This window comes from Diaphorina citri, unplaced genomic scaffold (assembly GCF_000475195.1).
Source record: "Diaphorina citri unplaced genomic scaffold, Diaci psyllid genome assembly version 1.1 scaffold191, whole genome shotgun sequence".
Taxonomy (NCBI): Eukaryota; Metazoa; Arthropoda; class Insecta; order Hemiptera; family Psyllidae; genus Diaphorina; species Diaphorina citri.
This window is the reverse complement of record NW_007377628.1, coordinates 141,035-168,829: the sequence shown is the minus strand read 5'-3', so window position 1 is coordinate 168,829 and position 27,795 is coordinate 141,035. Positions and strand designations below refer to the sequence as shown.

General features: G+C 35.9%; 1 protein-coding gene across 1 annotated transcript in view; it reads left to right on the top strand.

The window, feature by feature from the left end:
- The window catches only part of LOC103505727 (lachesin-like), a 42,308-nt gene that overhangs the window by 4,379 nt on the left and 10,134 nt on the right, over window positions 1-27,795 (top strand). Inside the window, exons 2-8 of the mRNA XM_008470082.3 lie at window positions 16,029-16,141; window positions 17,355-17,562; window positions 21,739-21,894; window positions 22,313-22,397; window positions 23,621-23,856; window positions 24,170-24,319; window positions 24,641-24,727. Coding sequence (XP_008468304.1) covers window positions 16,029-16,141; window positions 17,355-17,562; window positions 21,739-21,894; window positions 22,313-22,397; window positions 23,621-23,856; window positions 24,170-24,319; window positions 24,641-24,727 — 1,035 coding nt within the window. The remainder of the gene's footprint in view (window positions 1-16,028; window positions 16,142-17,354; window positions 17,563-21,738; window positions 21,895-22,312; window positions 22,398-23,620; window positions 23,857-24,169; window positions 24,320-24,640; window positions 24,728-27,795) is intronic.

The window sequence follows — 27,795 nt, the reverse complement described above, 5'->3', positions numbered from 1 at the left end:
TGTATCTTTACACGAACCGATTCGGCAGGTTTTTCTCACCTTCATAGATCGGATTCCTCTAAAGATAAACTTTTGAAATTCAGGGCACATATTTAGGTAAGGTATATAAACATACCTTTCACTCACTCACTCACTCACTCATCAAAATGTTGAGGCACTTCCCGATATAGTAGAAACTTGAAATTTGGCAGGATGGTAGGTCTTGATGAGTAAGTAAAGGAAAAAATCTGAAAATCGGCAAAAGTTGCACTGGGGCGCCGCCCACAGGCGGAAATAACCGCTTTTTGGCGGTTTTCACCAAACGGTTAGAGATATCGAAAAAGTTATGAGAGTAGACCCCCTCAAAACCATACCTAAAAACACCAAAATATCAGTTTTATTAACATCAAGACAACGGTTAGCGGTGTTTTACCGTATTTTTCGACATTTCCGACCGCTATTTTGCTGATGATTAAAGACTTAGTTAACCAACCTCAGTGGTGCAGTGGTTAGCGCGGTGGACTCTGGATCTGGAGGTTGGTGGTTCGAGTCCAAGTCAAGTCATAAAATTTAGCGTAGTGTATTATGCAGGGGACGACATTTGTGACAAGCATTTATGCTCAACACAATTAAAATTCTTTTAAAAATTCCTTAAAGACTTGGTTAAGTACATATGTACCTATCAAAAATGATATGGTAGTAGATGTTGACATCTACTGACAAAAAAGATATAAAACAACAACAACAACACAACCCCACCACCACCACCAACACCAACAAAAAGAACAACAACAACAACAACAACAACAACAACAACAACAACAACAACAACAACAACAACAACAACAACAACAAAAACAACAAAAACAACAACAACAACAACAACAACAACAACGCCGCCAACAACAACAACAACGCCGCCAACAACAACAACTCACGGTAATAAGAAGATCTGTAGGTACCTACGTTACCTACTAATCATGTTAAAATACATGCTTAGAAAAAAGGAGTGAGATCCCCTACAAAAACACAAATGTGAAAAAAAAGGCCAAGTTCCTTTCCAAAAATGTCGGCCTATAAAAGTGGTGAGATCAGAAAATAAAGGCCAAGTCTGCAGTCCCAGTTTTTCGTGCCTTATGAATCTTAATTTCTTCAACCTTCTCTCAGTTTCAACTTGGCTATGTTTTCTCTTCGGATTTCACGTTTAATTATTCATTTATTTGAGTAGGGAAAACATAGCCAAGTTGAAACTGAGAGAAGGTTGAAGGAATTAAGATTCATAAGGCATGAAAAAGTGGGACTGCAGACTTGGCCTTTATTTTCTGATCTCACCACTTTTATAGGCCGTCATTTTTGGAAAGGAACTTGGCCTTTTTTTTCACATTTGTGTTTTTGTAGGGTTTTCCGTTCTTCATGAATAGGTTCAGAAAATGAAGCAATTTGGAATCCCATTCCATGAGCTGGACCTCAGAAACCTCAGCATGTCACGGCTATTAGCCTTTTTGCTTGAACATCGCGTCGGGGAACAGGAAGCGAAGTATTTGCTGGACGAAACATCATGTACGAGATTGTGGATACGTACCTATTGTAAGTTTTATTCAGAGCTTTGCTTCCTTTGTATCTCGAGGTAGCTCTGCGATCTGCGATAGAGAACAATTTTCAAGAAAAGGACAAAGTTCATGGAAACGACAAACTGTTGCAGAGCCGAATGTGTGTTGTTCTTAGCTTTTTTTTTTTTTTTTTTTTTTTTTTTTAAAAAATTCACGTATAACGGAAATTTTTTTTTTTTTTTTTTTTTTTTTTTTTTAAGCGCTTTACTTCTTTTTTAAAATCTCTCATTTTACTAGGTAGGTACACAAAATTATTTTGGGATTTTAGATTTATTTTCCCATTATTTTTGAATGAATAGGGTTTAAATTTTTATTAAAATAACAAGACCATAGATAGAACTTCTCTTTCCGACATGGATTTTTCCACAATGTGCCCCTTTTGTTTTCAATTCTCATGATTTTCCACTACATTTTTACTATGATGGAAACCAAAGTAGGTTTTTTGAACAAATATTGGTTCGTATGGCAGCCTCTTTGGCCAAGTGGTATAGGTTTGCACGATCGAGGCCTCGGGTTCAATTCCCGCGAGGTTAATGTTTTTACGCTTTGTAAAGAGGAGCTTGCCATATCACAATTATCACAAATCTTGATATGTAAAAGAGAGGAAATAAAAATCCAACAAAACCACATTCTAAAGAAAAATAGCTCCCAAGGAAATGTTCGAGAAAAAAGAGATAAGTTGCTCCGTCTTCAAGATAGATTACTACAAGCCATCAGGAATGTCTCAGGAGCTTAATCCTTTGAAAACGCTGACACCCGGATAATTGTGTGGTTAAACCCTTGTCTCCTGTGGTTAAGACGACGGGTTAAGGATAACAATATGGTTAACAAAAAATTTCCACCACGTACCCCCAGAGGTTTCAGCAATCTGTCTAGTTCGACAAAGAGAACAAGGTTTTTAGTTTCCACTCTAGTTATTCTCGAAGGAAAACATTTGGTTTTTTTTTTTTTTTTTTTTTTTTTTTTTTTTTTTTTTTTTTCAAAAATGCATTGAAAAATACAAAAACTTCTAAAGAATAATGTAAAAATCACTCATTATTCAATAACTTATTATTGTGTCATGTACATCATTAGTAGGTACAAGTCACCAGTTAGTAGTTAAATCGAAAAATTATAATTAGGACTAGTAAGTTATTCTGGTGATAAATATAAGTGTCAAGTTCATGTAAAATTTGATGATGTGTAATCAAATCCATTCATTAGGTTAATGAGATCATAATTCTCTGTCTGAATTTTTACTTCATAAAGTTTTCACCTAGGCATACTATGTATTATAATATTAATAAATGGATTTATATCAAATTGTCGGATCATGTGTAGGAATAATATTTAGACAGCATGAGTGTCTCATTTCAGGCGGCCTATCTCATTTACCGCTACGCATTTTCATCCCTAATATTGTGCATGACTATATGGTGTAAGTTATATTTACCTCTCACTAGAATAATTTTAATATGAGATTTATGTGCATTATAGGTACTATTTTTAGAATCTCTCTGTAGAATCAAAAGCTGTGGAAAAGCATTGTGCTTTTATATTCATATATGAATACTGGCTTTCTCACGTGAATGAATAGATGAAAATCTCAATGATGAAAATATTGTATGTTTTTTTAATAGAAAAGTAAAAGCACTGCTTATTCCGCTGGAAAATCTTTTATCTTTTTTAACGTTCTCTGGGATCCGAGGAAGATTGAAAATAAGATCTAGTTCGATTATTCGGTCATTTCTTTGATTAATTTTTCAAATGTATTGTTCCTACGCCCCGGGTACAATTCGGCACAACAATGCTGAACTGAACACATTAGCTAAATGGTTTATGTGTCATTTCTTTCTTGCAAACAAAAGAGAAATGATGAGTTTTCTCAAAGAACAATATTATTATACTAAAATTAAGTTTATGATTCTATCAGAAATGAAAGAATGAAACAAAGAATCTGGCGGGACCAAGAACAAAACATTCTCTTTGCCTTTGTTTAATGCTCGGAAAATAAACATGATTGGGGGTGGGGGGAAGGTCAGGGATCTTGAAATTTGTGACATTTTTTCTTGTTAACCCCTATCGTCTGTATAAGGCTCTTAGTGCTTAGTGGGATTAAATTTGTATCCATTGAATGATGACAGGATTAAATTTTCAGTACTTATACTTAAATGACGCTGTCAGATGGAGTTGTTTTCGGACACGTAAAAGGTACATACAATAATCATGTATATCTATTAGTAAGAAAGATGTATGTAAAGAGAAAGGTTGACCAGTTTTACAAAACTTGCAATTATTTTTGTTGTAACATGATATTGTTAGCTTACCGCTAACCCAAAACTGCCTCAGTCTACATACATATATTCTATGAGTAGATTAGGAAGAGATAAAAGAATTACTTAGGAAGATAATATGTAGGTACGTACTTACGTATAGAAGGAAGCATCCAGATAGCCAGAGGATATTGGGACAGAAATACCGGTGGAATTTTTTTCTCATCCTCCGGAATTTGAACAGTTGAGATTTCTAGCTCACATAGGTATTCAGCTTTTCCCGGACCTTTGACAAAAGGAAAAGCAAATTTAATGTATAAATACACATTATAATGTATGAGAATTCTCAGAATTAGGTATTCACCTAGCTAGGTGACACGTGTAGGATATTCTAAACATACAAGGGCGGAGCTTTCATTTTTGAAAGTATGCGGTGTTGTAGTTAACAAGCTGAATGAGTTATTTATAGGAGATAGGAAAATTTTCAAAGTACAACATTTTTTTCCTGGAATTCCATAACCGAGGAGACGATGGTTTGAATCTCAGCAGCGACATTAATTAGCTCACTGAACACTATTACTTACTTTTTATCTTTTAGTGGTTATTCAAGAACTGCTAATTTAAGTTCCATTAAAACTGGGTACAAGCCTCCAATGAAACTGTGTTTTCTGTACAAAACATGTCAATTTTATGTATGAAACACACACACATAACATGTCAATTTACAAAACTTCACCTCCCAACTTTTCTCACCTCTTTGGCACTGCATTGAGTCATTAATCTCTCACCTCCTCTCCAATATATCTTCTCGTGGCACATCCAAGTTGATTGTCGGGATCCATTGATGTGTTATGAATTTCGCTTTCCATTGTAGCTCGTAATTCCTCGCGTGGAGATGTGGAGGCTTAGAACCTCTTCCGCATGTCCATGCTGGAGGTGTGATGGATACATCAGCACATCATCCACACATGCACATATTCACACGTTATTATTATAACCTCGCAAACTGTCAGGTCTGGTGAAAGAAGGGTTTTCAACCCCCCCAAGTCAAACAGACTTTGTATAGACGCTCAGCAAAATTGGAGCCTATCTAACGCGCGTAACGAATAGGTATGATCATAATGATTGTTCATTAATTTTACTATTTCAAGGCTTTGAATGATTATTTTAGATACTAGGAATAACGTCAGTGTTAATATTGGCAGGCATTTTCAAGAGAGAACATGAGATTGCTAAGAACTTCCCAGGTTCCCACGATTAAGCTTTTTTGTTTCAGACAGTTCTACGATCATCTTCGAGATTTTCGTTACTATAATATCAAACTAGAATTCTCTCTCCACCGACCCTGATCTCAGCGTCCTACATATTATTCAAGTCAGCAGCTGTCCTGCCCATTTCCTGCCTTTTGTGCTGCTCCGAAGTCTGATGTTATGAACCTAACCTGGTGCTTCCTCCGCACTGTGTTTGGAGCTTTCCCGCTTCGGACTCTATCTCGGTGCTTATTATTATGGCAACTAAAACATGGATTTTCCTTATCCCCTATTATTTATAATCCCTTTGCTCGTAAAAATAGAAAGCCACTGTTGGTACTGGCGTATCCATTGTCGTTGCTTTAGGAGCCGATGCCCCAATACAATGAAAGACTTTTTTGACTATAAGTCCATGTGAATTCATAAGTCTATAAATAACCAACTTATTCCTCAGCCTCAATAAAAAGCCCATAATAATAGTGCGGTGTACAAAATCAACAAGTCGCAAACCAAGAGAAAGCAATAAGCTTTAAATTTCCCTGCAAGCTTTTTCTCTTCTCCCTCGCTAGAGCAAAATATTTCTATATTTTCCTGATTTTATGCATTCTTCCCCCCGTCTTTTTTTCTGTACCTAATTTTTTTCTCTTCTTCATCATCCTATATGCGCTGCCATTTCAACCTCATTTATCTTCTCTGACACTAAGTGGATAGGCCACATATGTTGCGAATTGCCGATTTTCTTGCTGTCCAAAAAATATGCTCCTGCTATGCGATCAGAGAAAAAGTGTTGGGTTGGGTAATATGTACCTATATCCAAAGTAGATCCGTCAGGGATAGGTAATTTGTTGTGACAGCTCCCACTAACGAGTAGCTTATTTATCAATTTAGGGGTTGCTCCTTTAGGTTCGTGTCCAAGCTCATGAGGTATGACGTATCTATACTGCGCTACAAAACTCGTGAATTCATTACTTCTCATAACTGGTTTATCCTGCAAGCGTCACGACTAAAAATTCCCTTTAGTCTTTACAGAATAGTCCCCTTACTACATACTTATATTCTATTCTATTATGCTTTCTTTCAATCAATTTCAACCCACTTTTTCGACCTTGATTTTCTATTTTAAGTGCTTCCCAATTTTCTCATATGATGGGGAAGTTTCCAAATTTACCTGATGTATGAAAAGTTTTACCCTATAGTTGAACTGGAAATGATCACAGATTTAATATGATTTCTTTGGAGATAAAAATGGTTTCCTCTAGAGATGTTCTGCAAATTCTGAATTCAATGGAAATAAGGAAAGAGAAATTTTTCTCCATTTTATTCGCGTCACGATTCCTTTTGGGCTGCCCTCCTCTCTCCCTCTCCCTCCTCTCTCTTGTTCTATTAACGTTTTTTATTATCATGCACCTATATCTGTACTGGGTATTAGAAGAGGAATTTACATAGCCTTCCCTTCCCCACATCTTTCTCCTCCCTACATCCCACCTTAAATCCTTTCCCCTGATCTTATCAAGATTATAAATCGACAAATCTTTCAAAGCAAATGGAAATGTCTGAGAGCGCTTTACAAACCGTTGAGTGATTATGGTTGCACAAGCTGTGAAAATAAATCGTAAAAATTCTATTCCATTTTATAGTGGTTAATTAGAATTCATGTAGAAGTAAACAAGTAAAACCAGAAGAGAGTATCCAAATAAAACCGATTTATCATAATTAAAGTTGGAGGTTCGTCAGTTCTCAGAAAAAAATTAATAATAATAATAATTAATTTATAGGAAATCAAAATTACGAGTATTTTGCTAAAATCTTTGAATAGTTGAAATTTTCTTTTGAATCATTCTACGACAGATCAGATATCGAAGGTACAATTACTCCATTACTTTTCTGAAGTTTTTGATGACCGTGACCCCTGAATGCTACCACCCTGTATTGAAATCCACCATCTTAGATTAAAAATAAATACATTAAAACATCTCACGTGAATTATGTTTCTAAATCGATTTCGAGAGAAAAAGCCTTTCTGCACTTGAAAACTTTATTTAATTTATTCCTTACCTTTGAGACATCGTGGATGGGGCGTGGAATGGGGCAGCTTTTCAAAATTTGGAGAAATATTTGAAAGCTCAAGTACCTTTGCCTGCCCAGAGAGGTTTTGTGTGAATGAGGTTCTCCCCTTTGGTTTAATAAAATCCATTGTCAGTTGATGTGAGGACATAAAGGCTGTCGATGTCGGTCGATTGGGGGATGTTCCACCTTTTAGATAATTCCTGGAGTGTCCAAGGGGGAAGAAACTGTTAGGGGATGTGGAAATAGAGAAAAAAAACGGGTGGAATTAAGAGAGCCGAAAACAGAAGAGGAAGGTGGAACACACTTTGTTTACTATGTACACACATACACACACTCCACTCAGTATCAATCGTCAGCAATAAAATTTATTCATCAGGAAAAACTCTGAAAACAGAAAATGATACCGTGCTGAGTTGCAGGTTGCATATCCTCGACGGTAGAAGTGCGGGGGGACTTTTTTCAAGTTGAAAAAACTTTGTTTTTTAGTTTTTTTTTTTAATTTAGGTACTCTAATATGATTCCTCATAAATTAAACAGAAAAACTTTTCTTCCTTTCTATCAAGTTTTCCTTTATGGTCAAGGTTTATTTATTTAGTATACCTTCCATCTATCAACACTCTACATACATATTAGGTACCTACTTACCGACATAGGTAGGTACTTATTACTACTTTTATGTACATGGGTACAGCTATAGAACATCAACTTTAGAGAGAAGGCTTAGATAAGGTGGGGAGGAGGAGAATTCAATATAACATAGTGTGACATACAAGAGATGAATGAAATAGTATTTGTGAGAAAACTGCATGAGATTTTCCCCCTTTTATTACAGTTCACTATAATTTCCATAAATTGTCAATGTGATTTTTATGGCCCATAAACTCCAAGTCGTGTGAGGCTTATGACAACTATAAGCTTGTCTTATTTACGATAGATTTTACAAAGGCTTACTCTTATCAGGAGAGCTTGTCGCTGCAATTGAAAATACCTGGACTTTAAGGTAGTAGGCGTTGGGATAAAATTGTTGTTATTGCCTCTCATGCTTCTCATATCAGATCCAGACCCTTTTATATTCATTCCCTTAGAACCCTCTCTGACTCCCTCTTGCGCTCGCTTACTCTCTCCCTCTCTCTCTGCCTCTTGTTCTATTAAAGTTTATTTCTTACTTCAGTGTATCTACGACAAATAATACCTACTTCCTTGAAATACATCAAAGCAAAATAAATAAGAAAAGAGCAGTAGAGGTAAAATAAAGGCAGAAGGGAAATACCATGAGCATGGTCTTACAAAGGACGAACCTAAAACCCCCATTATGTATGTCAGTAGAACTTCTGACACCGACAGATAAGAATCGCCTTCGAAACAGAAAGTTTGACTGCAGGGGTAAAAGGACTTTGCAGTCCTATCCCAAACTTGGAAGGAAAAAGCAAAAAGGTACTACTTACGTGCTTACCCCGTGGCTTTGAGATATTTAACATACCTACTGCTTCCATTTTGGATGATCCTTTGCCGTTTCCTTGCAGTCTTCAGGATTTATTCTCACGTCAGGCTGAAGATATCTCATTCATATCTAATCTTTATGTTGTCCTTCGAAAATTTCTTTCGCCTGCCTCTTGATAAAGCAATCCATTTTGCTTTCTCAAAGGCTTCTCCGGGTTCATTGTGAACTGCTGCCTTTAGTGTTTCATCCTTGCTTCTGTAACTAAAAAAAAGTAGATATTGAGGTATCTTCAAAGAATATGTAGGTGTCATATATTTTATTCCAATTTGACATCAAACTACTCATACCAAAACAGGCATTTGGATTCCAGAAGACATCCAGAGATCTGACATAACACATTAAAATTCACGTATGTATTACCTCAGAAGTTGTGTGTGTATAGGAGTAATACCTCAGAAGCTGTGTATTTCAGGATTGAGAAGAGACGAGCGTATAATGACATTGTCAAACACAAGTCTCGTCATATACGACTGCAAACGACAAGTCTGGTATGCTTCTTGCTCTGGAGGGATGAGAAGTGACAGTGGAGGGAGATTTGAGGAGAGAAATGGGTGGGGGAAACATTTCAAATCCGTCTTGTTTCCTAACGTATAGATAGGCCTGGATTTAGGCAGGTGATGGGGGGCCGAAGTGGGGCACTTTGGAACCCCTAAGAGGCCCCAAATCAATTGGTGACCTATGCTGAGAACATGCTCAGCCTTTTTCATGCCTTTCTTCATTGGAATTAAAGGATAGCAGATGAGAAATTTAAAAGTTTCAACTAAAAGACATCAGTGCATCATACAATGTAGTGTATCCCATCCCATAAGTCCCACAAAATCGCCAAGGCCCAAAGGTTTTTGGGACCCAACTGGTTTCCTCCCAAATGATCCGTATGTTTGAATTTAGGGGTTTGGCACAATTCCCTTAATATTGAACTTGTACCTTGTAAAAATTACAACAAGTTTTATTTCCAGAATGAGTCCCAAGTAATTCCGGGCCTGATATTTCATACGTATGAGCTGCGGGGTAGATGCTTGATGCTTCAAATTGGGAGAAAAGTTTTTCTGGATTACGAGGTTCTAAGATGATGTCTTGTTATAACTTTCTGGTGATGGGTTGTAACCATGTACCGTCTTACCTTCAGCTAGTTGTGGCGTTTACTTTGATCCGCAGAACTATAGGTTGTCAGTACTTTGCTCCAAATGAAGAACATTTCATTCGTTATTGATTGCTCATGTGGTATTTGGAGAGACCCGTAATAAAACTGTGACGAAGATCTTATGGAACCCTTTATGAAGGTGAACATTAATTTTTGGCCCATAGACGATTTCGATTTTATCTGTAATTTTTCGTTCATATTAAGGGGGTTCCTTTTCGTGAATTTTTTGCCATTGCTGTAAACGTGCTATAAACGGTGGGATTTTAACCCTCAAATCGGTTTGGTTGAAATTAATTTCTTCTGATTTCTCGTATTCTCTATTAACAACTGGTTGACCTACTCAAGGAAACATAAATTGTGGGCGTTTTTTTATTATTATTATTTAAAACATTTTATTTTTTTCTTCAAGGTAAGATGGATTTTTGTCATCCAAAGACCAGGGGCCAGTGGGGATTTGAATCTTCCTATAAGCCCACGCACAAGTCCCATCTCATTCACAGAACTCACTTCCTGTGTTTCAGTGTTCAAATTTCAGAGGTTCAGAGGAGTCCTTGTATTTAGACGTCAGAAAAGTTTGACTGAAAGCTCTCTTTCTTGCGCATCCGTTTTTTTTTTTTTTTACTGAATAAATATTTTCTTCTACCTCACCATTTCGTTTTCTTCTTCCTATCCTTTTTCTTCTTCTTCTTTTTCTTCGTATGAATAGGAAAAAAAATATCAGAATTTTCGAATAATTCTCAACATTTTGAATTTTCCTGTCTATCTATAACATTGCAACAGAGGAACAGACACATAGCATACATACACAAAGTAGGTAATATGTAAACGAGGAAATATAGGTGGCTATGTATGTACCTATGTGTAAGTAATGTACTTATTGAACGTACTCCTACACACTGCACACGAAAATAAGAGTTTTACTAAAATTGAAATATCAGGGCCCACCTACCTACTTCATATCAAACCCATTCATGTCAGAATATCCCCAACTAGCGAAAATACAAAGATTGTTCTAGTGTGACAAACAAAGGTCACTATCTAAATTTGAGGATGACTAAAACTTCAATGTATTGCGTCGAAACAAAGCAAAATTTTAGCCTCTTTGAGTTCATTTTGAATCAAAAGGCTCTGTCAGGGCTTCCACCATATTTACTCATTCAATTTCCTCCATCAAAATTTCGCCCAACTGAACCAAAATGAATTTCAACTTCAATTTATTTCCTACGTTCATACAAAAATGCGTTATTTACTTTGCAAACATTTCCAGCACGTTCCTAATATACATAATTATATACCTACCCTAAACTTTCCGACGGTTTTTTGGGGGAAAATGTTGTCAAAATTAAGAAAAGGATTTACATATTATGTTCCTCTGGTTACTGGTACAATGGTAGAGATGAGAGGTCCCGTTTTAAATTCGAAATATTATTTATATGTTTCTACTGTGACTCTCCATTTTTTACTGCCCCTATTTTATTTTGGTGCAATTGTAGATTTGATTTCTCATAGGTAATCTAATAAATAGGACATTGCACCAAAAGCTATGTAAAGTTGAGCTCGTTGTGATGTTGAACTTCAAACATTCAGTAATTTCCTCATTTTCACTTCAATATTCATATAATTTTTGTTCCTCCAAAAGGGTAATTGACCATACACGTTATAAATATGAAAGATGCTGACGTTTGCACCTTACTGTAAAACAAAATTGCATCGAAAGGTAAATAGAATGAGCAAATCTCGATGCAAAAACTTTGCATAAATATGTACTTAGATATTCTAAAGTGAAAATACAAACATATGAATCTCACATGTAGATATAAAGTAAACTTCATGTTATCTACTCATCAAAATCATTGCTTTTTTTCGTAACATACTTATCAGATTAAATGGAAAAATCTCGATCAAAGAATTTGTGAAGGGAAATATTCGTTCCGTGCTTTTAGTACAAGTATTTTGCTTTGGAATCTTTGGATTGTAACAGAATGCAATGGTAAATGTACCCACCTTAATACCCAACAGTAACAAGCTTCACTATAGACCTACGTTAACTTCAACGTAATAAATTGAAGTATTGAAATGGGTTCCAATATAGAGAAGGAATCTAAAATAATGTCAAAATGTTTCCTCTACTAATGAAGGAGAAAAAAGCATCCAGCCGTCAAGTTCAAGTTTCTCCACGTGTTCTCTACATATCTCGAAAAGTTGATAAGTTCAACCCCATGGGAAATACTTTCGAATGTGCAACTCAAGTCTGAGAATGTTGAGGGGAAAACCCTAACAATGCCTCTGACATAATTGACCATGTATCCGATGAAGTAATTACATTAGAGAACAAGCATTGAGGTTGTTATGTCAACAGGAGGGTTTACATTAGACCATGTTGTCTTTTCCTGACATGCTCTTCCTTTATTGCTTGCCAGCTTGCCACTCAATCTCTCTTCTCTCGGAAAAGGTCGTCCAGGTTTTGTATTGTTTTTTTTTTTTTTTTTTCTCAACAACAACAATAATAATACAAATAAATAGGTTTCTGGAGGAAAAGTTTTTCAATTTTTTCCTTTTTATCTTGTTTAACTTTTTTGGGTTTTTTACCTTTTTTTCTTATTTCATACTCCAAATGCTCTGAATTATTTTCAAAACTTTTTGTTGCCCTTCCAATCTTTCTATTTCGTCACCTCCGTCCACAACTCCGTTAATTTCCTCTATAACTGAATTTGCTCATTCCTCCAATTTTCTGTTGAAGATTCTTTTGTTTCTGGTGCACGCGTTGCGCTTGCATTTTTGTTTGACTTTTCAATTTTTATCTGAAGTAGTTTCAAGTTTTCTGACATTGCAACTGTCTGCTGTCTAGCGAGCAACAGATATTCTATGCAAGGTGAAATTATTATTTATTTTATTTACTTTATTAACATGGTCATGAATAATTGCATTAACTGCGCCTGACGCCACCCTTAACCTCATTAAAGCGTGCATTTTGATTAATGTTGTAGGCAGAATGTTGTAGGCTACTTAATGTTGTAGGCAGAAAAGGGAAAATTATTATTTATTTTATTTACTTTATTAACATGGTCATGAATAATTGCATTAACTGCGCCTGACGCCACCCTTAACCTCATTAAAGCGTGCATTTTGATTGGAAGTCTGTAGTGGGTATTATTGCTAACTAGAGATTATTAGATGATTCAAATGACAGCTTGAAGAGATGAATGCAAGGTTGTCCACAACAAGTATGAGAAAAAAAGACAAAGTTTAAATATTCGTAAGAATGTGTATGAATAAAAAATGAATAATTCTAAGAAGAAAAAGAACAACATGAAAAATAATGATAAGCGATGAAGTGTACTAATAGCAAGGAGAAAAATAAGAGGAAGGGAAGGAGAAAGAGTAACCCTGTTGTAGACAAGAATAATAATGTTGTAGGCAGAAAAGGGAAAAGAAGAAGAAGAGCAGGAGGAAGAGGTAGAAAAAATGAGTAGGTGGGAGGAAAAAGAAAGGGTAAGAAGAAGAGAAAGAAGAGGAAAGTTGGAAGGTGCGAGCAAAAAGCTGTGAACATTGTTCCAAAGTTTGGTCGTGCAACACTAGACTGAATGTAGACAACAGATGATTGTCACTTTCACATCAGAACATAATGATTGTCGCCTCAGCTGTGAGATTGTCTTTTTCCATATTTTTTTTTCTCCCTTTGTGTTTACACCCCCATTTTCCACAGTTCGTTTTCACACTCTGCTTATATCTCGAATATGGACTGGATAGGGATAGGGTGGTTCAAAAATTACACGTTTTTAGTGTTACCGATTATGGTACTAGGTATCTACCAGGCAATATCGTCGGCATTGGTCGGCGAAAAGGGCACGTTATCTTTTGATTGATTTAGCAGCACTTTAAACATGAGTTTTGTAAACATAGGTGTCAATTTACAACGACCCGGGGAGAGTATAGCTCAAAACTCGGGGTTAAAAGATTTGACTCAAACATACCTACATAAGACTACACCCACAGACCTACACCAGAGAACTTAAGTTAAATAAACCCTTGTAGGTTATATGTACTTTCAAGGGTTATAAGAAAAGCTTCGATTAGGTATACTTTCATTTTCGATTTTCAAAAATTAAAGGATTCCAGATACCCTGTATTTATATTTTCTATACTTTCACTCGTTTCCTCTGAGAGGGGGGGGGGGTGAAAACAAAACTCAAGTTAGCAGAATAAAGTATAATCAGCAGCATCAGGACAGTAACTTTTCATTGTTTCCAAACAAAAAAGAGGAGCAAAAATGTCAGATCGTCCACTTTTCACACTGCTTGCGCGGTGTTGCTGGTGCATTATTAAACATTTTGCTCCTTTACGATGAGAAAATCGGGGGACGTACTATACCTAGTTACCTACTTTCATTATGGTTTCCAGACCTACTTACGAGTAGAATAGTAAACGCTGAATATCATCCATGGAATGCCTCGGATCGGGTTTAATTCTTCGGCTGTCTTGAGAATTAGATGTCTGAAAATCCTTCATTTCATCCCAAATCCGTGAAATCCGACTTGTTGAGCACCACTCTTTGTCCGTTTCATTGCTACAATAACTAAAGAAAAACATAGATAAATGAGACAGATGTACAGGAATGAGTTTTCGTCAAATAACTTTAAAGAGTTCAGTTAACGGGACGCTAATTTTGGTTGCAAAACTTCGCTAAAAGTGTTTCATTTGAAGTCCCAATTTTGAAAACTTATAATCACGTTTTTTCCGAAAAATAGCCAATGGTCACACCTAAATAACAGTCAGGTTTGTTAACCACAAATCAACAAAGAGGGAACAAGTGTTTATAATTGAAGGAAAAATAGGAAAGAGAAAAGAGGAAAAAAATACTAAATAAATTATGTACAGAAAAAAAAAAAAAAAAAATGGCGGGGTAATTTTTTTAAAAAAATTTTGTAAAAAAAAAAAAAAAAAAAAAAAATGGCAGGATAATTTTTTCTTTAATTGACACGCTGAGCTCTGCGCAGAATAACTTCAATAAAATTAATTAATTATTAAATAAAGACATGGGAAATTATACAGGCGTCATGTTTCAAAAGCTTCAAAAAAGTTCGACTTGAAAGTTCAAGTCATGAAAGTTAATAAAACTACAAGTGGTGTAGGATTACGATAATCCAGGGGAGAGCACGCAGCTTTCAGGAAAATGGTGGGCTGGCTTTATACTCCATCATAGGGTTAGCTCTACCTTAAGTAAAGTATTACTAAAGTTGCATCTATAATAGCTCCAAATCTATTCAGCGCGAGGGGGCGGCATCAGCGATAGCATGTTGAATCTAAAAATTCTCATTGATCACTAAAGTTAAGCTTGCACGTTGTTATTATCTGGATGGGTGACCGTATTTGCAATCGCGGACGGCTAGTATTTAACAGCAATTCAGACTGGGTGAGGTTAATATCAGGAGGCGGGTAGCTTGTTGCCGCATGGAGCAAAAACCTCAGCAGTTATACCGTGACGCTGACGTAAATTCCTATCAAACAAAATATCGTAGTTAATATTTTCCAGCCTTCTCTTTTTAATATAAAATAATACCTCGAAAAGACAATGAAAGCTTCTGTCTCCTGTGGATGGACCTAACGGTTTCGAAATGAGACAAATGCTAGTTCAACCTCGGATATCACAGAAAAGCGAACTACTTTCAATTAATCATAATTATTTTGGTGCAAAACTTTTGACGTAAATCTGTGCTCATTCATTAACAAAGAGATAAATGAATGCAGCCCCCCTGATCCCTCATGTCTAACATAGATGTACCATGCAGAATAAAGGTACACTGGACTACTTTTCTAGAATGAGACTGAAAATTCCGTTTACCGACGCAGTCTAAATAAGGTCTTATAAATTTGATTAATAATGCAGTTTTGACCATTTCGTGACTTTTCCAGAAAATTTGGGGGCGGATGTACCTACTTCAAAACCAGTAAGACCGTGCGCTGATATTACCGTACACCGTACCGTCCGTACGCTGATATTACCGTACACCGTACTGTCCGTACGCTGATATTACCATACGCCGTACCGTCCTTACGTTGATATTACCGCACACCGTACCGGCCGTACGCTGATATTACCGTACACCGTATCATCCGAAATATCTTAGCTGTAAGACGGCGCATTCTTATTTATTTTATTAAATAAATCTTATTTATTCCATTAAATAAATAGCTAATTGAATTGAAAATTATCTTCTTTTTTTTCAGAATGTGAAAAACCAGATATGCCGCGGTTTGCCGAACCAGTTGCTAACGTTACTGCCACAGTTGGTAAAGAGGCTCTCATGGCGTGCGTTGTGGAAAACTTAAGGGAATACAAGGTAAGTGCCCTTGTAACGTTTCCTTCCTAGTGTAGTGGTTACTTGGTTAGCAAGGTGGAAAATAATGAATTTGTATGATCGCCTTGTAAAACACTGATCCTGCAATGTGCAGCAAAAAAGTAGAGATACATAAAGGGGGGAAAATACCTTACAATCAATATCCATTTGCCTACCTGATTCCATAAATATATATATAACAGGTATGTACTCCTGATGTTCTTTTGAAAAAATGCAGGTACATCCCTATGAAAACCTACTTCTCCTCAAAGAGGGCATGGAGTATATTGAGTTCAACACTTTCACAATATAACTAGGTAATAATAATGACGTGATTTGTCATAATTTTCCGTGTCACCACCGCTAGCGCGTCAAATTAATTACTCCCAATGCACCTTCATATTTTCAAAAATCATTAATTTCGAAAGCACACAGGCAATTTGAACCCGCGAGGTCGTTTGGTGCATTAAAAGAGAAGTGGTTGTGATTGCACTGACGGCATTTTTTAAAGCCCCCTCCTTCTCGCCATTGAAATTAAAAAAAAAGTGATGAAAATGAAGTCAGTTGAGATTTCATGTTCGGAATTTATAATGCAAGGCTGTCTAGGCTGAGCTCTGTCACGTGACACGTTGGTGATAACGGCTTTTGTGGGGTTGGAAAAAATCCTTGACTCACATCTATAGTTGTCATTTGTTTGTAAAAAAAAAATCAAATTTTTTACAAAGAAGAATTTTTTTTTTTAAAAAAAAAAAAAAAAAAAAAAAAAAAAATGCATTTCCAACGGTGTGATTACCGCAGAATTATAAATCGTGTCTAACACGAAGCAATATTTATATTCTGACTTCATTTTGCACCGTCCTTTGCAGATTGGTTTCAATGGTTACTCATGTTTATGAATATTTGGGATATTAAAATTTTAATGGTCTCACAAAAAAATTTCCGTTAAGTTTTTTACTGCGGTGTCGCGATGCCATAAACGTTATTAAGGTTACTTATTCAACCCGTGCTACTCTAAGGTTGGTCGGTCGGCCCCACAGTTTTGTCTGACGGGCATAACCGGTATGCAATTCAATGTTATGTCTTTGCAATTTTCTAATAAGGGTGTGTACCAAAATTGAAAACTCAAATTCGCTGACTTCTCCCGGTTTTCCAGTCCATTCATTTCTCTCTCTAAATTAGACTAATGCACATAAAATTCGCCACTCTCCTCTTCCAGGTGGCCTGGGTCAAGATGATCACTCAAACCATCCTCAGCATTCACCACAAGGTTGTTACCCAGAACAAGCGGGTGTCCATCACATTCAACGACCACAGGTCTTGGTTTCTGCATCTCCGAGATGTCCAGGAGACCGACCGGGGATGGTACATGTGTCAGATCAACACCGTTCCTATGACCAGCCAGAAGGGGTACTTGCAAGTAGTAGGTGAGTTTTTTTATCCTTTTTAAAAAGGTGAGTGTTTTAACGCCGTTTTTATTCTGTAGCAATGAAACAACTGCTACATTACTCGTATGGTCTGTGTCGTAGTATGCCTCTTGTCAGATGGGTGAAAAAAGACGCAATATTTCCCATTTGTGCTGGGTCAACACGAGAACACCAGAAAGCAACCCGTTGAAACATTTGCAATCGAAAAACGAGTACAAATTTAGAACAACATCGAACCCGGGGGACCTTCTGCATGGCAAGCAAGCGCGTTACCACTGGGTTAACCGTGTCCCTTTAGATTTGTTGGTCCTTTCTTCCTAAATCTCTTTGGGAACTTTGATAGTAGAATTATGTGCAGGGCTTCAGTTATCTGTATTCTGTTACAGGTAGCGTATAAACTTACTAGAGTAAGTTACCTGAGTATAAACAGGTAGAGAATTTACAACTTCAATCTGATCCTTCCGTCCACCCATTTCAAGATTTAGCTTCAGTTCACATACATCAATTCTACACGCTCTTTCACAATAGGTACATAGCTACTAATTGTCACTGCGGATTTGTATTGACAATGCAAATGCAGAACATAAATTAGTCGAATTGTTTACGACTTAGCTTGACCTACTTGAACCCATACAACAGACTACTCCTCTATTGTAATGGCTAATCTCCAGGGAATTTATGAATTCACTCAAATGCTTCTTCTCTATCAGGTAATGAGTTTATGTCTTTATGGAAACCTCCAGCTAGTACAAGTTGTCTAACACTCGAATCCAATTCCTCATCAATAGGATTTAGGAAGAAGGAAAAACGTTGAGATGAAAAGAAACGCTCTCGGAGATAAGAAATATGAAAGGGAATTAAAATAGGAGAGAAAAAGTTTCGAGTACAAAAAAACAAAATGAGAATGCGAGGTGAAGAAAAATACGAAGAAATTAAAATCTTTAAATTGCAATACATTTCTTAGTCTATTGAATGAATATATCCGCACCGAAACTAAAACGAGGGAATTATCGGAGATTATGTTGAGCATGAGGAGAATGGGAATGAAAAGATGGATGAAGGGTGTTCCAAAGTTTGAGAAAATCAGAAGGATTGATATTGATAGAAGTTTGAGAAAGATGAAAGAGAATAGAAAAGAAGTAAAGAATGCTAGAGCTTGAATAACATTTATACTCGCAGAGGAATTAATAGATGATAGAGGTTTGAAATGTATAAAGATGATAGATGACGACTGAAGGAGTGAGGAATGATAGAAACTTTACAAAAAGATGGAATGAGGAGAGCAAAAAGGAATAGTTGAAGTCCCTTATAGCCGGCCAGGCAGACGCAAGCTGATATACTTTGCACCCATCCTATAATATCCTACAATAGAGAAAGAGTTTTTATTCCAAGTTTCAATTAGTTGAGTTTCCCTATGAGCTTGTTCGTGGATTTATCTAGGCCTGATGAAATGGAACTAGTATGTATAGATGTAAAACTATACGTATAACTTCTGCCCGGGAATTTATCCAATACTTTGAGGATAATGAGAAATTTCAAAGCACGCAGTTAGAGATATGAGTGAAAACTTGAATGATGGAAATAAGTTGCCTATAGAAATGATGGGATGTCCCTTTCCACAGTCTAGGAAAACATAGCGACTATATGAATGTCATTCATTGAATAATGATATGAATGAGCCCACAAAAATAGTTTCAATGTGACATTGCAACAAATAATCGCACTGCAAAATCGTCGACACATACGAATATCACCAAAAGCTGGACAGATTTTCTACGAAGAACATTCACTAGGTATTCAGGTATATTTGGTCATAGAAACATGAGTATTTACGACACGAAAAATACACCAAACTAGAACAGTAATTCAGTCTTGTATGTATTGCATGAATCCGAGACAGTGAAAAAGTTTCACGTGTTTAAGGTTGAATGTTGAATTCTGTACGTAACGAGAAACTGCCATACTCCAACGTACACTTACAATTTGTGAAAAAAAAAAAAATAATTGTTCAAAGAAGAAGAAAGCACACACTTATATAACAAGATGTCATATATTTTCACTTGCTTTCCCATCTTGCCTCACACGAATTTCATGAAGAGAGAAAAAAATGGGGATACTCTTGATATCTTTAGGTAGAATTGAAAGGGATTCCGTTATTTTTTGATATTGATGCTGCAAAGAATGTGATTTTATAAGGAGATAGTAAATTGTTTATTAAATAGAAAATATAAGTATCTCTTACTTGAAGGTGCACCATTAAATCTCTAAATGAAGCTTAGCCAAATGAAACTACAAATCCTTCTACCTAATTAAATATTTGTTTAATATATCGTGTTTAATTACTTACAGGTATTGATGTCAGTTGAGTTGACAGATGACACAAGATATAGGGATGCTCGTTTGGGAGCGTCACACTGACAACCCCTTTACAACCTAGAACACAAAATGTAAACAAATAATGAGTTTTTTACGTGTTACTCTGCACACTTGCTTTCTTTTATGTGTTTATAACAGGCAATATTTTCTTTTTATGTTTTTGTTTTACGTTGAAAGCAAAAAAAATTGAGTTATTTAAGAAGATGAAGTTATTTTCTCTTCTTAAAGAAAACGTTTGATCAGCAACCTTTCTGTTTAGGCAATACAAAGGTGATCTTATTTTCCGGGTAGTTATTTTTAGAGGAAAGAGAATATTGTTGATATGTTTCACCTTAGGTAGTGAGTAGTAAAAGTACAAGAAATAAAATCTTTACCTACGCTCGCTACCTTGCGTTGGTAGGTACAGGAGGTAGCTATGGTTAGGTAGGTACGCTTAACCGTGAGTGAGAGAGATTGGAAGCTGTGTCCACACATAGTCTACGCCGTCGATCGACTACGTCGACTCTCTGTGGACACAGCTTTAGACCGGTGGCAACGACTTTATTTTCGAAAAGCAAATAGATAGTAACCGAGAATAACATAAACATTTTGCATATTATACTGGTAAAGTTTTTATTACCCGAATGCTAGTCTTGGGTTTCGTATAGTGCGCCTTGTAGGTATCTAACATCATAATGTTTCATTTTACCTTCATTCTTTGAATGTCTGCCTGGGCTACCGTCATAATTTCCCTCAGTTTGACTAACCTGTCCCTTTTTAATTCCGCTTACACATTATCTTTTGGGTTGGAACGTGATCGCAATGATTCATTTCTGGGTATAACATTTACATATTGTGCTGCTATGCTCTCGTTGTTCATTTGAAGCCCCAATGACCCAACATTTTTAGTGTCGTCTGAAACAGGGAGCAGAGTGAATTACTGTTGCTACAGCGTCAAGTTTTTAAAAAGTAGATTCTGTTGTTTTATTATTACCTGCATGGTTTAACATAATGTACCTTTGGGTCAAATCTCGTTTCTTTTGTTGAAATTTGGCACACACTATTTTGGATGACAGTAGGATTATTTAAAAAGAGGAAAAAATGTACCTTCAACTATTAATGACTTTTGTAAAGGAGTCAAAGACAGTTTGTTGTACGTACGTATGTAGGTATCTACATGCATACATACATCAGGTAGGTAACTATGGGTATCCTACAACAGTGGTCAGTCCAATCCAAGTTCTACAAACGCCTATTCCAGAATATCTCTATTCTCCATTGCCATTGTTTTGTTCAGTAATAGTCAAGATCAATAGGGCTTCATATTTATTGCCCCCGAGGAACATCCAAATGTACTTTTCAAAATGTTCGCAATGAATTATTGAAACCTAATGATTGCTTTCGCTTCCTCATATTTCTCCTGAAAGTGTTTTACTTCCCCCTAATGATCTCCCTGACCTTCAGCGTTATTTATGGCGAGATGAAAATGATGAACTATTTTAAGATAGAATTTTACCGGGCGATGCGACGTGCCATACGAAAAGTTAGATTTTACGCTTGAATTTATGTGGTAGGGACCTCTAATATTTTCAGAATCGGTTGGCAGGTTGGCACATTTTTTTCTCTTCTTTTTTTCAGAATTTTGCTCAACAATTAATTCACTTGTAGCTCAAATAAGTACACCATCCTTTTCAGGAATGGACCCATCCATGGTACAATGGATTGAATAATTGGAGAAATGGGGGCCTCTAACTTCCACATTTTACGATTTTCGCCCTCAATGCATGTCTTTCAACGAAATAAATTTGATTTTACTTTCAGTGCCTCCCCGAATTCTACTGGACAGGACAAGCACAGATGTGGTCGTCAGGGAGGGCACAGAAGTGACGTTGGAATGTTCGGCAGTCGGCTATCCAGAACCGTATGTTGCCTGGAGGAGGGAAGACGGGAAGGCCATCAACTATAACGGAGAATTAGGTGAGAAAATGCTTGATTTATTTGGAAATCAAATAATAAGGGGAGAAATTTCAGTGAATTTTTTTATATGTATGTAAAACTGGGACTACCCTCGTATAATATGTCCAATTGCCCAAAGTCCAAAAAAATAAAATAGGATGATAATGAAGTCATGGAAATCGACTCAGATAATGTCTTTCCCAAAGTCTCCTTCGTAATTTCCTCTAACTTTTTCTCGTCCTATCTTATCTGAGTAAGGCATCATCATTCTTTTTCTCTTCATTAATAGATTCATACAACATCAATATAACAGAAATGACAGAATTAGTAAAACCATGAATGTGTTAAAGCGGCGAGATTTTTGCCATTATCAGTTGTTTTATTTACTTTCGACTAGTATTTTCTAAAAGAATTAAAAACCCCTGTATTTATTGTACAGCTATGCAGACACTACTCGACATTTTGACCGCGGAATTCACCAATAATGTCCTGCAACTAATGCATGATGTGCAAGCCGCATCAAAGTGATATATTGACTATTTGACTGTCCACATCTCGCTGAAAAACTGCCAATGACGCTGCCACATATTTTACCACCAGATTAATCCTTCTCACTGGTTTCACGCATCATTTAACTTATTTGCATAAATTTCGTTTTCAAATGTAATTATATTGCACTATATAGCATTTCTGAAATAGTTTGCTCTTCCACTTCTTCGTCATTCGTTTGGACTTCATAAATTCCTCTTCTTTAGTTGGTGTGGGAACAAAATTTTCTATTTTCGAGTTCATTAAATTTGAACACAATACTTTGTAGTATTACTTTTATAGTACGTACTAGGTAATTGTATTTTGATGAAGAATGGTTCTAATGAACTACCTAATTGAACAAAATTTTGTTTCAATGACGGCAAAATTAGGAAGATATGAACAATTTAAAATACCTACAGTTATTTTCGTTGTGTGCTCATGTACCTACTCGTACTTATGCTAGGTAGGCTAAAGTACATAATTGTGTCAAAGTTAAAAGTTAAAATTGAATAACCCAGGCAGAGCCAAAATTATCAAAATTAATGTAGGTACCTACAATAATACAGTTTTGTAGGTACCTACTTCCTTGTTTCATAATAAGAAAACTCTTGACTCAAAAGTTGCCCCCTATTTCAAAGGCTGCCTTTGTTGAATGTTTGCATTTTTAAAGCGTTCATTTTCAATCTCCCTGCGGTGTAACTTGTCGACTTTCTATTATACGATGTTTCATAAAAAGGAGCATGGCTCTGAGACAAAATACAGTTTTCAAAGAACACTTTTATTGTACAACATTTGAAGTGAAGGAAGAATTAATAAATTTATTATGGTTCTACCTAGGCACTTCGATTTAAATCAAATACAAAATACCGATTACGTTTGATTCTGTCAGGTTTTTCGTTCGGTCCCAAGTACTCACAAAGTAAGTTGGTAGGTACCTACTACAAAGTCTTTAGCAAAGGAGATATAAGAACTTATAAAATAAATAAAAGAAGAGCGACTGAAGGTAAAAGGAGGACATAAATAATAATAATTCACACTTTTCTCTAATAAATTATTCAATATCAAGGATATAAAAAAGGGAGACGAAAGAAAAATAATATGAAAAGTTTTGTGTTTTTCTGGAAAAGCCGTTGAACAGATGCGTATTTCAGATTATATGCGATCCCAGGTCTTTTTTTTTTTTTCTTTTTTTTTTTTTTTTTTTTTTTTTTTTGAGATGCTATACTCTGCCCTGGCAAAGCGTGGCATTACTGCTACCTATCTGTAACCTGCCTACCTACAAATGTACCTACCTTGTATTTACTGTGGTTACAGTTCCTCCGATGTTGACCATACCGAATCAGTTGGAGGGCGCATTTGTCTCTCAAACAGTTGAGCTTCATTGTCACACAGAGGCGTTCCCAGCTTCCCTTAACTATTGGACGAATGAGAAGGGAGACATGATCATCACAGGTAACTGTAAGAACAAACATACAGAGATATCCTTGTTAATACTGCCAGTATGAGACTGAAAAGTCCATTTATGGAGAGATCCCAAGTTTAAGAATATACTTTGTTTATCTTGGTGAGATGTACTTTGCCCCCACAGTCTAATAAAATCATTGCGTTGATTCTTGCTTCGAAAATACACCAGCGTGTACGATAAATAAGACAAGTGATATCAAAATTTATTAAATCATTTGTTTGCGGACCGAAATGCTGATAAAACTAAGTAATGACGACAAAATGTTTGGTAAAAGTTTTTGTGATGACCTGATGATTTCAGGAGATGATTATGAAGACTCAAGACTGATCAATGGGTACTCATGTCACATGACGCTCAAAATTAGATCCATACTATCCCACCAGTTTGGTTCATACAGGTGTGTGGCTGTCAATGCCTTGGGCGAGACAGATGGTTTTATCAAAGTTTATGGTAAGTATTCTTTCATAATTCTACCCATTAAATCCTGTTTTCGGGGAAAAATCCCATTTTCCTTCCATCTATCATTTCTCGTTCAAATCAAAAAGTGTGATAACAACAAAAATATTCCATCTAATCGAGCTTTTAATTTAAGGCCCGCATTCATGACAGATATTATTTTGGTGAAGATGTCAATGTCAACTGGCAAATTTCAACACAAAATGTCGAATCCACAAATGAAAATTCACACACACATAAATCACATTTAAATTTATTATTCCAATTCAAATTTGAGTTTTCCTCAATGTTCTTCCCGTCCTATTTTGGTTGCAGAAATTTCCAACCCTCATTCGACGGATGTGTTAGACCAGACAAATTCCTCTGACAGTATGACAAGTATAAACAACAATCACATTCAGGGTAAGTTTGTTCTTCCTTATAAATTCATTTTATTTTTATATATTTTTCCTCCCGGTTGTCTCAAGAGATTTAGTGAGGTTTGTTTAGAAGATTCCCAGTTCTTGTGCAAACAGATGGTGGAATACACAATGCAACCCATTGTGTTTGTCATCCATCAAATCAATGTTTTGTTTATAGGGCGTCCAGGTAAACTTACTAGGGCTTACTTACTACACCTGTTATCTGTCACCACTTGGAGTGGTATGCACAACATCATTTTAGAGAGGTCGACAATTTTAGGTAGCAGTCTGTTTTTCCTCGTTAGATATTGAATTTCCGAAATTCAAAGGTCCTGTCAGTCGGTAGGTATTCACATTGTTATAGTCAAAGCAACCCATCGCAATAATATAATAATGGTCTCTTTGTACGTCATTCCTCATCTCGAAAAATAGAAAATCTAGTGAAAAACAAAAACTAAATTATCTACCTCTTAAATAAGCTTTTTGAAGTGTCAGTGTTGGCTGCTCTCATCTTTTGACAACAAACAAATTAACGGGTGACTACGTAGAAATTTATCTTTTTTATTTTATGAAATAGGAAAAAAAAGTGTCATTTTGTACATTATAGGATAGGGAAAATGGAAAACTTTTATCCGCTGTACACTCGTATAGTTTTAGACCAGCTCTCCTCGTTCATCCCGTCACAATGCTTTCTCTTATGTTTAGGCAAACACAAAAGTTTACCTGTACGTGACTGTTATCCCTAGAATTTTATCTTCCTGTTTATCTGCACGTCCCGTATGAGTCCTTTTCATATTAATATTATGCGAAAAATATTATTTCGTCCAAAGTGAACCAAAGTCCCCCTCAGCTTTTTACCATTAATACGTTATGTTTTGTGAGACTCTCCTGGGAGTGGAGATCCGTAAAAACATACCAACGAGTAGAATGATAATTCTACAAAAACCTTTACGAAAATTCTACACGGACCGTTTGATAGGTCATCTTTAAATTGAATTTTTGTTAATTTGACTCACCAAATTCTGGAGCATTGTTCTTCGGCTATTTCTGAAACAACTGAAATTTTCAGGTGAGTTAATATAGGAACCTGAAATAATTTGACTGAGATTGGAAAAATACCAAGGTCCAACTGAGGAAATGGAAAATGTCACCCCTGTTGTTTCTACGCTATTAAACAGATTTTCTGATTGCCTTTTTTAAGAGGATAATACATAATATGTAGGTATACCTGCATACTCCCTCAATAGTTTTTTTTTTTAATCATACAAACTGCTGACGAAGAAAAAATGCTGCTCTTTATAATGACTACATTTTTATGTAGTGAAGCCAAAATAAACAGGGATTTTTTTATGCCTTTTAAAAAATTAGTCAGATAAAATATAAAAACAATCATCATTTTTCATTGTTTATTTAAGTGCTTAGATACCCAATGTGACTACACAGTGTCTGCACAGACACATCTACCCAAAGGAACACTCGGATTCCTGTATTAATCCAAGCAAAACTTGGTTATCTAGTAGGGTTGCCTTTTTTTTTTTCACCCCCCCCCCCCCCCCTAAAGATTTATTTTCCTTCTGTCCCCTTTGAACTATGAAACCATGAGAGGTACTCGTACAACTTTGTAAGATATTTCCATCGTAAAAGATAGGTTTTAGGACATTCCCTTTTTTCTCACTCACTTTCTCCTTTCTTCTCCTTCTCTGTTCTCCTCTCTGTATGTCAATATTTGGTTGGGTGGAAAAGCTCATAGAAATTGCCAATTTTTGCTGCCACTGCTAATTTTTTGTCCCGTTGCCATTGCCAAAAAAATTGGCAATTTTGATCTCACGATTCCAAAACTGACTTGTTTTTTATATGGACTTACCTGTCTGTTTCAGTCAATCTGGTGGATGGAGACATATTTCAGATCCGGAAAATGAGTCGCCTTCATATGGGAGCATACCTATGCATAGCATCCAATGGGGTAGTTCCATCCGTCAGCCATAGGATCATGGTTACTGTTCACTGTAAGTAGAAAATACAAGTTCTCTCTGAATGCATATGTTTGGGAAAACTACTGATGTTTGATAAGAATCATATTTATTATTCAGGAATATTATTTATATTATTTCTAGCTTTTTTCTACTTATTTATTTATTTTTCTAATAGAGCTATGCAGTTGATGTTTTGAACTTTGTACCATAAATAGGTACCTTAACTACTTACTCATAAAATGGGTTTATGTTATGAACACGCTAGTTTTCAAGTTCAAACCCCTTGGAAGAGCAAACCCGAGATCGGAGATTCATAATACGATAGTTATTACGCTTGTAAAATTTCATATCTTTGCAAAGTTTTGTATTCGATTTTTTTCTTCTCTCCAAGTTTATGAAAATATTTCAAAAGTTTAAATACCTATGTAGATATATAGATATATCTCGGTACATCTTGGAACACCAACTTTAGCATTATACCTATTAAAATAATGTGTCGTAAGCATGTTGCGTTTATTTAAATTTTAAAACAATAAATAAACGAGTTCTACGTAAGTCTGTGTAAATAACAAGCATCGTTAAACTTATAGGATATTATACAAAATACAGATTCCTAACTAGGTACAATATTTAGTTTCATAGTTTCTAGCTTCACAACATGCTGAAGCTTTGAAAGAAACACTCTAGCTGTGTGTTACATTGAAAGTTAATTTTAAGTAACAAATTTAAATCGACAAAAATTGTCTAAAATCTATCATCTAGAGAATCTAGACTTTTTCTGCTATACAGGTAGGGGTAGGTATCAGGTATCACCTTCAGACTCTGTAAACATCCCTCTAATAAAAGGCCCATAACATTTAATTGGAGAAATGCGACCACAGCGTATTCTAAGCCAAAGAATAGAGTTCCCTACGAACTGAGAAGCTATTTTACTTTACATGGATTGACATAAAAAGAACCTTGTCTTATTTTCTGCTAAGACAGTTCAAATAGACGTCTGTTAGGTTTAGGCAATTCTGGTTTCCTAGTGATGCAAGGAAAAAGCCTCACTGTCTTTTTTTATGGGAAAACAATAAATTATTATTTTATGAGCTAC